This window comes from Monodelphis domestica, chromosome 3 (genome assembly GCF_027887165.1).
Source record: "Monodelphis domestica isolate mMonDom1 chromosome 3, mMonDom1.pri, whole genome shotgun sequence".
Lineage (NCBI taxonomy): Eukaryota > Metazoa > Chordata > Mammalia > Didelphimorphia > Didelphidae > Monodelphis > Monodelphis domestica.
Window position 1 is genome coordinate 224,656,908 of NC_077229.1, and position 17,885 is coordinate 224,674,792.

A 17,885-nucleotide genomic window follows, 5' to 3' on the forward strand; every position below is an offset into this window, starting at 1 on the left:
CGGTCTCTTAGTGTATTAGCCGCTAAGTCGTGTGTGATCCTTATGGGAGCCCCCTTATATCTGAAGCTCCTCTTCTTGGCTTCTTGTAGAATTTTCTCCTTTACTTGGAAGCTCTTGAATTTGGCAATTACATTCCTAGGCGTTGTCTTTTGGGGATTTAGTATAGAAGGTGTTCTATGAATCCTTTCTATTTCTATTTTGCCCCCTTGCTCCAGAACGTGGGGGCAATTTTCTTTTATAATCTCCTCTAGAATAATATCCAATTTGTTGTTTACCTCTGGTTTTTCTGGGAGACCGATGATACGGAGATTTTCTCGTCTTCCTCTGTTCTCCAGGTCCGTGACCTTCTCAGTGAGATATTTTCTGTTTTCTTCCAATTCATTAATTATTTGGGTTTGCTTTATTGATTCTTGCTGTTTTATCATCTCACTTTCTTCGAGGTGCTTAATTCTGGTCATTAGGGACTGGATTTGCTTTTCAGCCTTGTCTGCCCTTCTATTGGATGCTTCGAGTTCTTTTTCCAATTGAGCAGTCTTATCTGTCAGACAGCTGATCTCTTTCTCCCATTTTTCTTTCCAGAAGGTTTCCATCTTTTGGATAAGTTCCAGTTTGAGATCTTCCAGAGCTTGTTGATAGTTTCCATTTTGGGAGGCGTGTTCTGAATTTTTTTGGATTTCCTCCTCATTCTCCTCTTTTCCTTGGGTACTTCCACCATAAAAGTTTTCAATAGTCACTTTTTTCCCTTTCTTCCTGGAGGCTTGATTTTGGGCCATGTGAGCCATCCCTTTGGTGGTTTTATTTCCCTTTCCTTTTTGGTCTGGGGTCTGGGTTATAAGAGCGGTTTTTCTGTGAATTTAGGTTGCTTCAGACTAGTTCTTCCCAGCCTCGGAGCCCAGGTATTCAGCTCCGCCCAGATAATAAGCGCGCGTTGTTCAGCGCAGCCCGCCCCAAGTCCAGGTCCGCTGGATTCTCCAGTGAAAGCGCCCTGAGAAGTTTTTTCCTGGCAGTCCCCAGATCCCAAGGACCCTGGAGTGCACCCCCAGACAGAGACGCTCCCCACTCACTCGCTGTCCCGGTGAGCGCTCAGGTAGCTCACTCTGGTTTAGTGGGGGAGGTGGGGTGGGGGAAGGGCGGCTCAGTTCACTTTTCTGTGCAAGCTTTTCCTTCTTATTTTAGTGTGGAAATGTTCAAGCCCCACGTACCTTTGCCTCTGTGGGGTACTGGGGAGTCCTTCTGTTCCTCCAAAGGTGATTTTATGCTCCTTTGATGTAGTCTATTTCGTTCGGTGCTGGGGAGAGGAAGCGTGCCGCGTCTAGATTGCAGCCATGATTACCCGGAAGTCCCCCATATTCCTAAATTTTAACTGTTACAACGGGTCCCTAGACCACGAGATCAATGCCAGGATCCAAAAGGCCTGCCAGGCACTCGGGCGGCTGCGCTGCAAAGTCCTCCATCACAGCGGTGTAAGCACTGCGACGAAGCTCAAAGTGTACAACGCAGTCGTCCTCTGCTTGCTCCTGTACGGTTGTGAGACATGGACACTGTACCGGAAGCACATGAAACAGCTGGAGCAATTCCACCAACGCTCCCTCCGGTCAATCATGAGGATCTGATGGCAGGACCGAATCACCAACCAGGAAGTCCTTGACAGAGCCAACTCCACCAGCATCGAAGTCATGGTCCTCAGAACCCAGCTACGATGGTCTGGACACGTCATCCGCATGGACCCACAGAGAATACCAAGACAGGTATTCTATGGCGAACTGTCAGCTGGACTCAGGAAACGAGGCCGACCAAAGAAAAGATTCAAGGATCAGCTAAAGTCCAACTTGAAGTGGGCTGGCATTACACCAAAGCAACTAGAACTCGCTGCCTCTGTCAGAAGCAGCTGGCGAACCCACATTAACCTGCCGCCGCCACCTTTGAAGATGAGCGACGCCGACGTCTTGCCGCTATGTGTGAACGCCGACACCAGGCCGCAACCGCCCCTCCCGTAACAACTGGCGTCCCATGCCCCATGTGCCACACACTGTGCGCCTCAGCCTTTGGACTCCAAAACCACATGAGGGTACACCGTAGATGAAACTGTACAAAGACAATTGTCATTCTCGGTCACTGAGAGACTACCACTACTATTAATGACTTTGTAAGTTCTCATCTGAGTCAAACCAAATTCGTGAAAGGCAGCAGATCCTTCCTCCCATCCCCAAGCCATTTTGTCTTCAATCAGGTCAGTTTTAATTCACCTACCCTTTATACCATTCAAGATTATCCTAACATAAAAACCTTTGTAGCTGTCTGGATGGAAATTCATTTTTGTCTGAAGTTTTCACTTCTCTCCATTGCCTAGACGCTTGACAGAGAAGTCCTGGGTTTGTTGTCTTTCAATGAAGGTTTAAGCCTCATGTTCCAGAAGCAGTATGGAGTACAGTAATCTTTTCTTTTGTCCCTTTTATTTTGGATTAGGGTTATTATTCATTTGAGATTTTAATTAGTGGAGAAATGGTGGGGGAAAATTACCATGCCTCAGATCAACCATAATCTTGAAACTACCCTTCCTCTGGACTGGAATAGGTAAGTTTCCAAACACATGTTCTCTGCTTTAATCTAGAACACAGCAACTGAAGATGCTGATGTTCTTTGATGAATCAGTGAATTGGAACTGGATTTACAGGGTTTTTTTGGTGAAGATTCTTGTTTATAAACTTCACCTAGAACCTTTTTAAGGGCCAGTTTATTAAGGTATTGTCTAAATTTTAATCATGTTTTGGAAAAAGTGTGACAAATTCTACTATATTTATAAAATTTCACATATTCTTATGCATAGATATAGATAGTTGTGCTGAAGGTAAAAAGACTTTAAACAACTTGTTAGTGGTAACATAATTGGAAGAGAGATTTTAAACAATAAATTAGCAGTAGGTCTTCTTTGGCAATTGGATTATCCTTAACTCTTCATTCACACTCATCTCAGGTATCCAATTTGTTGTCAAAATTTATAGTTTCTGTTTTTATAGCTTTTTTGGGTATATGTTTCCTTCTTTCCTTTCACATAACCAACCACCAACCTCGTATACATCATGTTTTATCATCTCTCACCTGGACCATTGCAGTAGCTTTTTCATTAGTTTTTCTTTCTCAAACCACCTGAATCGAATTTATCTTCTACTCAGTTGCCAAAGTGATTTTCTTAACATGCAGATGTGTCCATGTCCTATCTCTCTTCACCCCATCATTAAACTCTAATGGCTCCCTATTACCTTCAAAATCAAATATAAAACCATTTGTTTGACTTTTGAATTCTTTCATAACCCAACTCCTCCTTTTTCCATTTTTTAAAAATTCCTTGCTCCTTTCTAAGTACTCTGGATCCAGTGACATCTGGCCTCCTGGTTAGTTCTTGAATAAGACACTCCATCTTTCACCATTGTGCCTTTTCACCTAGTATCTCTCATACATGGAATGTGCTCCTTACCTCTTCTTCCTGACTTCATAGCTGAACAAAAATATCACCTGCCTGCAATAAACTTTCCAATTCCCCTTAATTCTAGGATCTTCCTGCTGAGATTATTTCTATTTTATCATTCATATGTGTGTATGAATATCTTATTTATACATAGTTTACATGTTTCGCATTTAACTGAGCTTCTTGACAGCAGGGATTGTTTATTGCTTTTCCTTGAATTCCCAGTATTTAGCACAGAACCTAGCACTTAGTAGGCATCTCAGATGGTTTTTTGACTGCCTTACTGACTTCTCTGTCACTCATATCACTGTCTCTCTTGAATATAAATATCTTTAAAGTCATCAAAGTAAGAAAATTCCAAAATAAGATATACTTTCTAATTTTAGGAATGTATATATGACAGAAGTATTTCTAATTTTAGAGATGTATATATTACATAAATATATATATATATATTTCTATCTATTGTTATATATAATATTCACTTATTACCACAATACAATGTGACAGTCACTAATATATAGTTGTATAATATGGATAGGTTAGGGTTAGGAATTGGAACTATGATTTTATTTGTGTAGGTATCAAAGCTTAGAGTCTCAGAGAGTTGTCCAGAGTACTGGTGTTGTAAAGATTAAAATTTTTGGGGAGACTGAGGCAAGATAGAAATTAGTTTCTCTCTGCAAGGAGTATTATATTTTTATGAGGTTTATTAAAGGTTAAGGATTAAAGAAAATACAGAATAAGAAAGCACATGTCTAGGCCAGAGAGGCCTAGACAGGATAACCTCACATCATGGAAGAGACGCATCTGTTCCAAAACGGAAGTCCAAAAAGAGCCCGAGCCTATTCACAACCAGGTTTAAATACCCCATCTTGCTCTCGGCCCAGGTGAGAATTCAGTGATATTACAAATCATTCTGGGGAAGTGGAGCAAGTAATTCTGGGGATTGAAGTCCTGGATTCGAGTCTATTTTTTACAGTGTCAAACTCAAAAGAAACAGAGCTGTATATAAGAATCCCTGGAGGCTGCATATTGACTTAGAGAACCATATAGTAACATTATCTGTGTTCTGTTTTATTTATTTTGTTAAATATTTCCCATTCTGACACAAATGATCTAGAGTACTGAAGAGTTTTAATGACTTGCACAGTGTCATAGAGCCATTAATGTCAAAGCTGGTAATTAAGCCCAGGTTTTTCTAGCTCTTAGCCAGATCTCCTTCTGTTATGAAACACTAACTTTGAGTTATGATTATCACTAGCATAAAAGTATTATATGAATTTATCATACCCATATAAGTTGTAGATTTACATATAATATGCATTTAATTAAAATGAGAGATTAGTAAAATTAATTTGAAGATGAAAAGAAGCCTTTGATAACTTTCTTTGAAGAATTCTAGATGAATTTAAGGAAGTACTAACCCTATAAAGGACCACACTATGCACTTGGAACTTTTCTTTACCTTGGCCAGACAGAATTGTCACTTGTGATAGAGATTTCAAAAGCTGAGAAGAAGCAAGACTTGCTTTCTGCACATCAGGAAGAATAGACTTTACTGAAAGAGGATATTAATTAGAAGTTGTGAAAATATCTCATGTTTTTCTTTCTAGAGATAGGAACCTCGTTTAAATTTTAAAAAAAGGCAAACATATATCCACTTCTGAGGGTACATTGTTGATATTTGTTATGAAAATTAGATTTATAAGCTGTAGCCAAATATATTATTTGGACTTTTAGCAGCTTATGGAGCAGGGAATTGTTAACACTTAAATCCTTTACATTACATAGAACCTGGATTAAAGTTTCAAAAAATATGCTCTTCCTCTGTTAGCTCCTACCTTCTTATAATTCATGTTCTTGCCAGTATAATACATATACTTTTTGTACTGCTGGGTCCTTGCAGCCATTTGCTCTTCTCTCATTAACAAGGAAGCTAGTGTTCCGAAGTGTCTTATATTAGTTCCAATATGTGTGCAACTCGTGCTTGGAAATTCTGTTACCTCCTATGTCATGAGTAAGTCATGTAGGGAGCGGAGCAGTCATCTTTTCCACTTGCATCTTAGATTCCAAAAAACATAGGTTCTGTCAAATGGTAATGTCTTTAAGTACATGTCAATGTGTATAGATATAAAAATAACCCTGATTCTTCCAATGCTTCCTTTTAATATTTCATACCTCTTTTCCTCTCTTTGAGGGAGGAGAAAAGCCCAAAGTACTCATCTCTATGACTGATAACACACATAGTTTAGGTCATTATGCATTTGGCAACAGAAACTTTAAATTTGTTCATTGCTCCTCTCCTTGGACATTGATTTGTCCAGGATTCTCTTTGTTAGTGAAATGTTACCAAACTGTACTCACTTGTGGGTTGTTAAACACTTTTTCATTTTCTCAGTCTCTTAAGTCAGATTTTTCTGGCATTTTAAACATTTTTTTCTTAACTTACAAATGATGTTCTTGTGCTCTGTGAACATTTAACAAAATTCCAATGTTCAGATTCTACCTCTTGATTTGCGTTTTCAAAGGAAAACAGGAAAGGACCATAGAGGCTCTGTCAACTGTAGTTTAGACATGATTACTCCTGGACCCTATTTTTTCTTCATAGATACACACACATGTATATGCATGCATGCATGCATGCATGCGTGTGTGTGTGTGTGTGTGTGTGTATGTTTATAGCCACTGCCTTGGCTCTGGAAAGTTTATGTGCAAAATTGGATAATACTTAATGCTTAGTTTTAGGTGCACTGAAGGAAAATTGATAAAAGCCAGCTTGCCTTTAAGGGTTTTGGAAATTTAAAATATTTTGATGTTAATCTCTAATTTCTCAAATGATCTGTTCTATAGAACTTTGCCTCCTCAATAGAACTGTTTCTATAGCTATTTATTTGAATTTGTTATAATTAAGCAGGCTATTAGTATGATTTTTAAATTGTAAAAGTTTGAAAGCTAGGAGGTAAAATTTGTTAACAGTGTGAACTTTTGCCATAAGCTCTTATTCCTTAGCATTTGCATCCATGCAAGCTTGGTCTTGTACTCATCCATTAACCTTCTGCTTGGGATGAGTTACTTCTAAGCAAGTAGGAAAGAATGCTAATTTTTCTTTGTTATACTCCAGACTTTCCTGGGAAAGACTAGAGGCTTTTTTTTTTTTAAAGAGGAAGTGTGGGCTGGTAATTTCTTTTGTACTTCTCTTTTGTACTTATTAGGTATTGTATATCAGCTTAATCACATGGGGGAAGATTCTGTAGGTGGTTTTGCTATTTCAGTTTGGGTTAAACTTGCTTTTGTTTCTGAATGTTGATAACCTTTTTGAAGGCTTGATGCAGCCAGGTTCAGTGGCTGACTGAGCATGGAAAAAGTATGCCAGGAAATCTTTCCTTCCATTTTAGTGTAAACACAAATGGAAGTGTTCTGACAGTCTTTCTGCTATGGCATCACCATTCTAGCCTGAAAAAAACAAACAAAACACGTTAGCTCTTAACCTTCTGGGTACCAGAATGATTGTATTTTGGGAAAGAACTGGAGTGATGGAGAGTCTGGTTTACTTGTCTGTTGGAGCATGCCTTACATTTTCTCATCTCTGTAATCAGAACACATATGAGAGTCTATTACTCAGTAGATAATGTCATGTTTCATACCAATGTTTTCTTCCTGGATCATAACTGCTGGTCTCTATTCTGATGATTAAACTAGTGTGTGTCATTTAAGCAGGTTTTGCAAAGCAGTTTCAGATAAATCAATCATTCACTTTCACAAAAACTTCCAAATGCACATACTAAAGGTTATAAACATCACAGATAATGCCATAGTAAGCATGAAGGTTCAGGGAATCACATTCCTCCTTCCCATAAAGCTCTTTTAAACAAAATCATTTATGCTGTAGGGGATAAAGGAAACTGATTGTCCAAGTGGGTTGTTTGTTTTTTTTTCAATATATGACATTGGTTCTACCCTTTTCTTCTGTTCATGTCCTCCTTCTCCTCTTATCAGTTTTTCACATCCTTCTAGAACCAATTAACTATCTTGTACCCTTTAGGAAATCTCATTAAAAGTTATTCTCTTTCAGTCATATTTTGTATCCCATAAGTACATTTGTATTAATTTAAATTGTTGTTTTTAGATTATTCTCAGGATGTTTTCTCCTCTTTCCAAATAGATTTGGGGAATTTTGTTAATTGAGGCTATGACTTATGTTCCTTTACTATCTCTTGATAGTGCTTGTCATAGTGCTTTGTTTACTGTAGCCATTGGAAAATACTTGTGAACAAGCTTTGTGTTGGTATTTCTTGAATTTAAGGACTTACCACTTCTTAAGGAAACTGATATAGCTGATTAGTGACTTAATAGCATGTGAGAGAATAGTGCTACCATTATGATTTTTGCATGAAATTTGATTTATCTTGCCAACTGAATATAAAACCAAGTTCATATAATGAAATTTCTCTTTGGAACCTTACATTACCAACAGACTCAACTACATACCAGATAAAGGCTTTCTTGAAAAGTTTTACATTTCTTCCCCTTCTCTTCTCTCCTTCTGCTGTTAGACTTTGATTTGCACTATTTCTGGCACTGGAGCAAGTTCACCGACTACGTGCAGTGTGTGTTGACTTTCACGGGAGTGACTGGATACATCACTTACCTCTCTCTTGATTCTGCTCTGTTTGTGGAAACGCTGGGGTTTCTGGCTGTATTCACGGAGGCCATGCTGGGTGTGCCACAGCTCTATCGGAACTACCAGAATAGATCCACTGAAGGAATGAGGTAGGAGAAAAGCTGAATCTTGGGTTGTTCCTAATGATTGTTGTTTATGTTCTCATTTAGAGACACCTTTTGTTTTCATCTCCCCCAAATTCCTGGAACATTGTATAAAAGGGACATTTGTAAATCAAACTATAGTTTACTTTCTCTGGTACCTTTAATTTCAAAGATGCTTTATTTCATTTTCATTCCTAGAGTCAGGCTCTGGGATAGGAAGGATATGCAATATGCAAGGATTGTGTAGTCCCAACAAGAGACATGGTCTAGAAGTACATTACATGTAAAAATTACAGATTTTTTTCCTGCAAGAAAATCCCACTCCATGGCACATCATTTTTTTTTGATAGATCATCTGATGATAAAGCCTTTATAGGCAATTAACAAACAGTTCACAAAAATAGAATTGCAGAATATTAATAACTATTTGAATGATTGTTTCAGTCTTTAATATTAAGAGAACTACTTGATTAAATCACTCTGAGATTTCACCTTACCTGTAGCAAATTGTCATAGATGAAAAAAATTACTCACTATTTGAGGGACTATGGATAGACATTGGAGTGTCTTTTTTCCTTCTCCAGGTCATTTTACATATGGGAAACTAAGGGAAGCCAGGGGTAAATGACTTGCCCAGGATCACCCAGGTATAAGTGTTTGAGGCCAAATTTGAACTCTATCCTTCCTGACCATTGACCTGGAGTGGGGGCATGGATAACTAAACAAATTTTAATGTATGATTGTAATAGAGTGATGAATGTGAAGAAATTAGAAATGAATCTGAAGATATGTAATATGAAAGAACTAATGAAGAATATCAGAAAAGCTCTGATTGTGGAGTTGGAGGATCTGGTCTCAAATACTGTCTTTCATGATTACTGTCCAAATGGAATGAGGGAAAAATAAGAAACTGAATGCACTTAAATTATATGTTTTAACCAAACTTGACTTTGGAGAAGAGATTAGAAAAACACAACTTCTTCCCTTCTCTGCAAACTACAATCATAGGATAATGCATCTACTGTTAAATGTGGTTGATGTTTTGATTAGTTTTGCTTGAATTTCTTTCCCACTTCCCACCTTTTTATCCTTTATTACAATGGATGCATCATGGGATAGAGGAGGGAAGGAATATATTTAGAAATGAAAGTGAATTAAAAACAAAAGATATTAATATTTTTAAAAAATCTTGAAGCTTCCAGTAGCAACAAATGTAATTTTTAGACCTCTCCAGATATGCACATGCCTTATACCAGCTTTACAGATTAGATAAACTTTAGTTTCAACTCTTACAACTTTATAATACTTTAAAAGTTTATTTCCATAAAGAATCTCTTCTCTAAAAACCATCCCACTCCTCAAAAAAACAAAAACAAAGTAGTGAATTGTCTTGCAATTTAGTAATTTGCAATTTTGCAATTTAGTAGTATATTGCTTTGCAAAATAAGAATACTTTGAAGTGCCAATCAGCATATAATTTTATAGACTGAAGGGATCTTAGTTTAGATCTTATCATCTAGTCTAATGTACCCTCAGTGTATACATTCTTTTAGTGGTATATCACTGATAAGAGTACTATCTAACCTTTGTCTGAATGCTTTCAGTGATAGGAAATTTACTACCCAACATCTCAACATTACCTTTAGGAGGGACCCTAGCTATCTTTCACCTCACTTATGTCTAGACTCTTTTCTTTTTCTTTCCTTTCCCCAGCAATACTGTTCACTTGAAAAATCTCTGTTCTGAAATGTGCTCTTTGGCAACTCCTTTCTTAGAACTACCATTTTAGGAAGGACCCCAGCTGGGGTTCACCTCATGCTTATAGTATCTGTGGAATCCTTTTCTTCCTTCTCCTCCTCCTCCTCCTCTTCCTCCTCCTCCTCCTCCTCCTCCTCCTCCTCCTCACTTGCCACATTGCCACCCAAAGGAGAATCCTCCCTGATGGGTTCTTCCATCACCTCACTTTACATTTTCCCTTTTAGTGTTATCTTCCCCATTAGAATGTAAACTTTTTGAGGGCAGGAATTGTCTGTTTTTTTGACAAGTCAGTGAGGTCCCAAAGAATAGAGCACTGAATTTGCAGGCAATATTTTGGTACATATCTCATTTCTTATGCTAACTACAAAACACAGTAACTTGTTAGGCCTTAGTTTTCACATCTATAAAAATGAGGGCCAAATGGTCTCTGAGCTATAAGTCTAGGATCTTATGAAACTAAGGCAAAAACAGCCAGCACATTTAATTTTTGGATAAATCAAGTTTGTTCAAAGTTTATTCTTAAATTAATCCAAAATCTGCAAAACTCCCCCATATTAGTCATATTTCTGCCCTCTGTTGTACCAAACAGGCCTTCTTTAAAATATTTGATATAGTTATCTGCCTATCCTTAGCAAAACCCTTTTATAGTTTAACCTTACCCCATTTAGTCATCCTGTAAATTGTGATTCGTAGGTATAAAAGACCAGAACATATTTATTTAATTTAAAAGAATCGTTATTGCTGTCTAATCAATATGTTGTTAATAATATGATTTAAATTATGAAAGTCACATGAAAAAATGGTAAATAATCTTGCAACATTTAATAGGTGCTATGTTAATGGTGAATTGGAAGATCAGGGTTCTAGTCAAGAGCCATGTACCCCTGAGTGACAGCGGCTAAACCCTAATCCCAAATAGGGTTTTTGCCTTTTTTAATTACATAGGGTTGTTGCAAGTATTGCATTATATCAAAACATGTTTTAAACTTCAAAGTATTTTACAAATGTAGCCATTTTATGTTGCCTAAAAAATGAACAACATTTCTGTTGTTCCAGCTTGTATTTAGCTATTAAATACTACATCCAGTATAGTTTATGGATAGCATGTGTGGGACTCATTGAACATCCTTGTTACTAAAGGTGAAAAATACCACTTTTGGGGGAGTTCTGAAGAAGTCAGTTTATTGTTACCATTTATCACAAAATTATTCAGTGGATGAGCAACAAGACAAATTCTTTGGTGGGAACTACTTAGCATTTTAACTTTTTAAGTATCTTTTCAACTTCTGTGTCTAAATTACTTCCTATTGTTTCAGTCAGTCTTTTCATTGTGATAAGATTATGTCTTGATTCTGTATAGCTTTTAAAGCCTTCACAACCGACTCCATGTACCCATGTATCCAGTCTCATTGGTTATTACCCCCTGCCCCCTTACATAATCTATGATCCAGCCAAGTTGGCTTTCTCTGTATTACTTAGTCTCTGCTTTTGTATTGGCCATCTCTCATGCCTAGGAAGCACCCTTCATCCCCCTTTTATCAGCATAGAATCCTTTTTCTTGAAAATGTAGCTCAAGTATTCTCTTTTGCATAAAACCTTTTCTGATCTCTCTCTACAGCCAATTCCCTACCTTCCAAAACTATTGTTTATGTAATTGGCATGTATTTGTATTTATTAGCTTTATATTTGTTAACTTAATATTTATGTTTTGTATATGTATTTATCATTTTCCTACCAAGGAAGATGATTCTAGTACCCAGCACAGTGCCTGGCATATAATAGGCATTTAATAAATGCTTGTTAGTTGTTGATTTATTCATCATCTTAGACTTCCAAATTTAGAATTAGCAGCAGCTACTTATCCTGATCAACCTTCATTTGACAGTGGTTATCCTAGTCATATCTTCCTTCTGCTTATGAAACTGTTTATGCTGAATTTTGAGACTTTGTAAGACTGGAAGGTGTGTTAGTGGTTAATTGGTATTTACAATGTGAATTGAATATGACCCATCTAGGCTAACGTACCTAGCATTTAGTTTTCCAAGAATTATACTAATATCCAGGTAGCTTTCCTAATTTTGGTTTTTCCTAGCCTTTGTTTTTAAACTAAAGGGATGTATCATGTATGGGGCAAGAAATCATTTAAGATAAACATGATACAAATTCAGTTAAACAGAAAGGTATAGGTATGATGATGTAACCACGAAAAATGTGGGTTTCAAGACTGTGAATTGCCAAAACTGTAAAGATAATTTTTAGTGTCTTGATTTAAATAAAAAATAAGTGGTCACCATGGGAAAAATTCCCAAATATGAAAATACGCAAGTCAGCTGGGTTTTATGGAGATTTTAATTAATATAAATGAAGGAATTAAGGAAAGGGAGAGAGAGAGAATAAGAGAAAATGCTATGAAGGGCCTAGACCAAATGGCCTAAGCTTGAGTCTTAAGAGAGACTAGTCAGTCTTTAATCACTCACCACAAGATCGTCCTAAAGCAAAACTCCAGACCTTCAATGAAATCCTCAACTCCTGAACTGAGTTCAGAGACCCAGCTCCTCCAAATTAACTCCAAACTCCCCCTAAGTTCAGAGAGCCAGCTCCTTTTATTTATTTATTTATTTTTTAATTTTTATTTGGTCATTTCCAAACATTATTCATTGGAAACAAAGATCATTTTGTTTTCTTCCCTCCCCCCCTCCCACCACCTCTCCCATAGCCCATGCGCGATCGCATGTGTTCTTGAGTCAAACCCATTTCCCTGTTGTTGGTATTTGCACTAGAGTGTTCATTTAGAGTCTCTCCTCAGTCATATCCCCTCCACCCCTGTAGTCAAGCAGTTGCTTTTCATCGGTGTTTTTACTCCCACAGTTTATCCTCTGCTTGTGGATAGTATTTTTTAGATCCCTGCAGATTGTTCAGGGACATTGCATTGCCACTAATGGAGAAGTCCATTACCTTCGATTGTACCACAGTGTATCAGTCTCTGTGTACAATGTTTTCCTGGTTCTGCTCCTTTCGCTCTGCATCACTTCCTGGAGGTTGTTCCAGTCTCCACGGAATTCCTCCACTTTATTATTCCTTTTAGCACAATAGTATTCCATCACCAACATATACCACAATTTGTTCAGCCATTCTCCAATTGAAGGGCATCCCCTTGTTTTCCAATTTTTGGCCACCACAAAGAGCGCAGCTATGAATATTCTTGTACAAGTCTTTTTCCTTATTATCTCTTTGGGGTACAGACCCAGCAGTGCTATGGCTGGATCAAAGGGCAGACAGTCTTTTATTGCCCTTTGGACATAGTTCCAAATTGCCCTCCAGAATGGTTGGATCAATTCATAACTCCACCAGCAATGAATTAATGTCCCTACTTTGCCACATCCCCTCCAGCATTCATTACTTTCCTTTGCTGTTATGTTAGCCAATCTGCTAGGGGTGAGGTGATACCTCAGAGTTGTTTTGATTTGCATCTCTCTGATTATAAGAGATGTAGAGCACTTTTTCATGTGCTTATTAATAGTTTTGATTTCTTTGGCTGAGAACTGCCTGTTCATGTCCCTTGCCCATTTGTCAATTGGAGAATGGCTTGATTTTTTGTACAATTGATTTAGTTCTTTATAAATTTTAGTAATTAAACCTTTGTCAGAGGTTTTTATGAAGATTGTTTCCCAATTTGTTGCTACCCTTCTGATTTTGGTTACATTGGTTTTGTTTGTACAAAAACTTTTTAATTTGATGTAATCCAGATTATTTATTTTGCATTTTGTCTGAGCAGTTTTTAAGATTCACAATGATTAATAAGGATGAGTGCTCTAGTTTTTCTTTTTGGGTTTCAGCATAGAATACCATAGCCACCAATTCCTCAGCAACAACATTGTAGGTATATTTTGGTGGTTGTGAGTGTAACACGTAGATATTCTGATGGCACTTAACAATTGTCAGTCTGAGACTATTAGTTGTCTAGGGGATAGATGTCCCTGTTTTTTTAACTTGTTTGAACAGTACCTTAGCATAGGACCACGTTTAAGAGAAGTTTAAGTAAATAAATACATTTCGTAGTGTGATAAAACAGAGTATATCCTGAGATAGTGATATTGTGCCTTTCTTATTTAACATGTCCATCTGAGAGGTAGCAAGATTTGTTTTTGAGGGAAATGAAAATTGTGGTGTTATTAAAGATAAAAGAGATAATTTGGAAGGAAGGAGAGATAATGGTAAGTGTCAAAAGATTCTTTTAATACTTTCTGATAGTTGTGATATCTTTAGGTGGGGTGTTCCCTCTGTCAGTGCAAATGACCTTTCTCTTAAGTTTTAGAACAACTGAAGCCTTTCATGGGAAATGACCAAAATGTCAAATGATCCCAATTGTTCATTTTGATTTGCTAGCTATAGTAGTCAGGTTATCTTAGCACTTGCCCTATTCTATTTAATTAATTTTATGCTAACTTTTTTTTTTTAATACTTACAAGGTGCCAAGTAATATGCTAGGTGGTGGAGATAAAAAGTCAAAAATGAGATGGGTTCCTCCCCTGAATGAATTCATATTCTCTGAGGCATGACTACTCAGTCATAAGTACTACTGAGAAAATTGGCACTCATCCACTTAAGGCAGGAACATAGGCTGTTTCCTATTTTTACTCTTCATTTGGATGTCATTGGGGATTGTCACAACCACCGTGATTCATATTGCCATTTTACACTGCTGAAAAAAAGTGAAGTTGGGTTTATGAAAAATACCATCTCTCACTTATGAGCTCTAAACTGTGAGCATAGTTGTTTGACGTTAGTCATTTAGGTTTTTCCTTTTTATTTAATAAGCATGATATTAAATATAATTAAAAGGGAATTTTATTACTAGTATAGTGATTTTAAATTACTTACCTGTTCTATTCAGCATCTGGAGACTCAACACAAGCAACTTTAAGATGCTTCTGCACAGTTCAGAATCCAAGGCAGGAAATCTATCTAGATTTGTTCATTAATGGTGCTGATTTGAAGAAAACTTTAGCAGTCAGTACAGGCCAAAGCTCATCTTTGTCAAGGAAATGATTGCTTAATTTAATCAGCATTAAGTCCAGGATCCTATTAAGATATTGTTTATCCTTGTTAGAAAAGAATAAATTAATAATGATTCACTGCCATCACAGAGAATTAGGCTTTGAATAATGATGTAATTCATTTAACCATTTTCTTCAAAGATCCTTATGTTGAAATAAATTATAGGATTCAATGGTGAAGAACTTTTGTACAGATTCACGATTTGTTCATCTACAGTTAAGTACATATTAAATTACTTCTCTCCTTAAAAGACTAGAGTTGTGAGAACAGTAGAGTTAATGTGCTTGATAAAAATCTTGAACCATTTATTAATTAAACATCAGAGGGTACTAATTAGTCAATAGATTGTAATTTATAATAAGTGATAATTTTCTCTGGTTACCCTGGCTGTTTTATTGTTGTCTTATTTGCATCCCATTTTGAAAACAGAATATTGGTAGGGCTAAGTGATCCCAAAATGACTCGGGAACAGGAGTCCCTTTTCAGTACTGATTATTAAGAAAGAACAAAAAAAAGCAACAAAACTCTTATCAGATTGTCACATTGGTTGTGGGCCTGTGTTATATTTATCTGTAGAAATTGACAAAGCTTATTTTTGGTAGCCTGATTTGTGTTTTATAAGTAATGATTAATTCTTTTTGATTTGTAAATCTTTGGGGATGGAGGATTTGGGAATGGGATGGAAAGAGATGCAAAGAGAAGAGTCTATGTTTTTTATCTTTTTGGAAGAACTCTACTCAGAATCACCTCCAGTGCCATAGAGAGATAAAGGGCTCTTGAAGACTATGTCAAGAAATGACATACTTTTGCAAGTCCTACCAAGTTGAAAGGTCATGAATATGTGTCTGGCTATGTAGAGTACAAAGTGTTGGTCAGCAGAGGGATACTAGCCTGGCTGACTTGGAAAGGCTCATTCTCAGCATGATCAGAGGGTGATGAATTTTTTACCTCATCAGCTCCTTTTTTTTTTGTCTCATCAACTCTTGTAGAATCATTTACTAATGTCTAAAGAGACCGAGATTAATATTTGTGCAGAGTGCCTACATTGAAGAGTTCTCACAAAGGATTGTCTAGCTATTCTTTCTTCCTTTATCTTTAGTGACATCACTTTTTTCTGTAGCTCAACTGGTTTTTTTTTTGTTTTTCCTTCTTCTAGTCCTCACAACATTGTTATAATTTAAATTTAAAAATTTATTAGTAATTTTAAAAATAAATAATTAATTAGTAATTAATAAATGCTATTATTCAACAAATATTTATTAAGTTCCACTATAATCAGGGCATGGCAAGCCTTGGGGATATAGAGCTAAAAACCAAGCAGCTTCTGGCCACAAGAAACTTATATTTTACTGAGGATTATAGCATATACAGAGATATATTCGATAACTTAAGACAGGAGTGAACACTAACTACTAGAAGATATACAGATTTGATCATATCATTCCTTTGTTCAAAACCTTCCATGGCTTTATATTTTCTTCCCAAATAAAATGTAAACTTTCTGTCTTTGCATTTAAGGTCATTCATAATATCTTTCCACCTTTCAGGGACAGCTAGATGGTGTTAGAGGAATAGAGTTCAGGGAGTGAAGTTAGGAAGACCTAAGTTCAAATTCTGCCTCAGATACTCAACAGCTGTGTGACTTCAGGAAATTTACTTAACTTCTGTTTGCCTCAATTTCTTCATCTATAAAATGAGGATAATAATAATAATAATAATAATAATAATAATAATAATACCTCCCAGGATTTTTGTAAGGATCAAATTAGATAATTATAAAGTGCTTAGCACAGGGCCTGGCACATAGTAGGTGCTATATGAATGTTAGCTTTTATTAGCTATTATTTTATTAACTATTATTGTTGTACTTTATGCTGCAGATAAACTAGACTATATTCAGCCTTTTACACACATTTCAAAATTTTCTGCTTCTGAATTTGCTCACAACAGTCCTTAAGCCTGGAATGTAGCTTCTTCCTCTCCCCCTCACCCCCATTCCTTATAATTCCTACCTTTTGAAATCCTCTCTCTCCATTAAAACCTCATTTAAATGATACCTCCTCCGAGATTTCCTTATTCTCTGTGACTCCAAAGTTGGAAACTTTCAAATAATTCTTTGTATATCTCTAATGTAGTTAACATGCTTTATTTTGCATCAGAGTTATTAAGAGAATCATGTCACTCTGTTTCACGATAAGCTAATGGAGGGAAGAGATCATGTGTTATTCATCTTTTTGCCTCCTCTAGTTCTCAAAACATGGGAGAAACTTTTTTAAAAATTCAAATTGAGGGGACAGCTGGGTGGCTCAGTGGATTGAGAGCCAGGCCCAGAGATAGGAGGACCTGGGTTCAGATCTGGTCTCAGACACTTCCTAGCAATGTGACTGGGCAAGTCTCTTGACCCCCGTCACTTATCCTTTACAATTTTGCCTTGAAACCAATACATAGTATTGATTCTAAGATGGAAAGTAAGGATTTTTTTTAATTCAAATTGAATTTTTAAACCCCTTAATATAAAATTATTTTTGAATATAGAGGATCTTCTTTTCTATCAGTGGATCAGTTCTCAGACCAGTAATCTGTCAAGAGTTATGAGAGAGAGAGGGAAAGAGAGAGAAGGTGGGGAAGAGGGAAGGGAGGTTTACTTCAGGGGGGGTTTAGTTCTGTTAAATTTTAATTTAATCCTTTTTTGAATGATTGTATGCTCTGCATTTGCCATAGTTTAAAGGGAGGGCCATGAGTTTTCTAGGTTTTGATATAGTGTAGCTCTAAATCATTCTGTTTATCTCCTTTTACTTCCAAAATGCTATAAAACAAAGGTGAAGATATCCAGACA

At 36.6% G+C, this 17,885-nt stretch overlaps 1 protein-coding gene across 6 annotated transcripts in view; it reads left to right on the forward strand.

Moving 5' to 3' along the window:
* The window catches only part of SLC66A2 (solute carrier family 66 member 2), a 159,893-nt gene that overhangs the window by 84,946 nt on the left and 57,062 nt on the right, over window positions 1-17,885 (forward strand). For 5 of the 6 annotated variants that reach the window (XM_001366340.4, XM_003340667.4, XM_016431735.2 and 2 more), the window contains one exon: window positions 8,023-8,239. In XM_001366340.4, the coding sequence (XP_001366377.2) occupies window positions 8,023-8,239 (217 nt within the window). Of the gene's footprint in view, window positions 1-8,022; window positions 8,240-17,885 lie in introns of those variants that run through there. The other variant, XR_008917646.1, reaches the window with a different exon arrangement.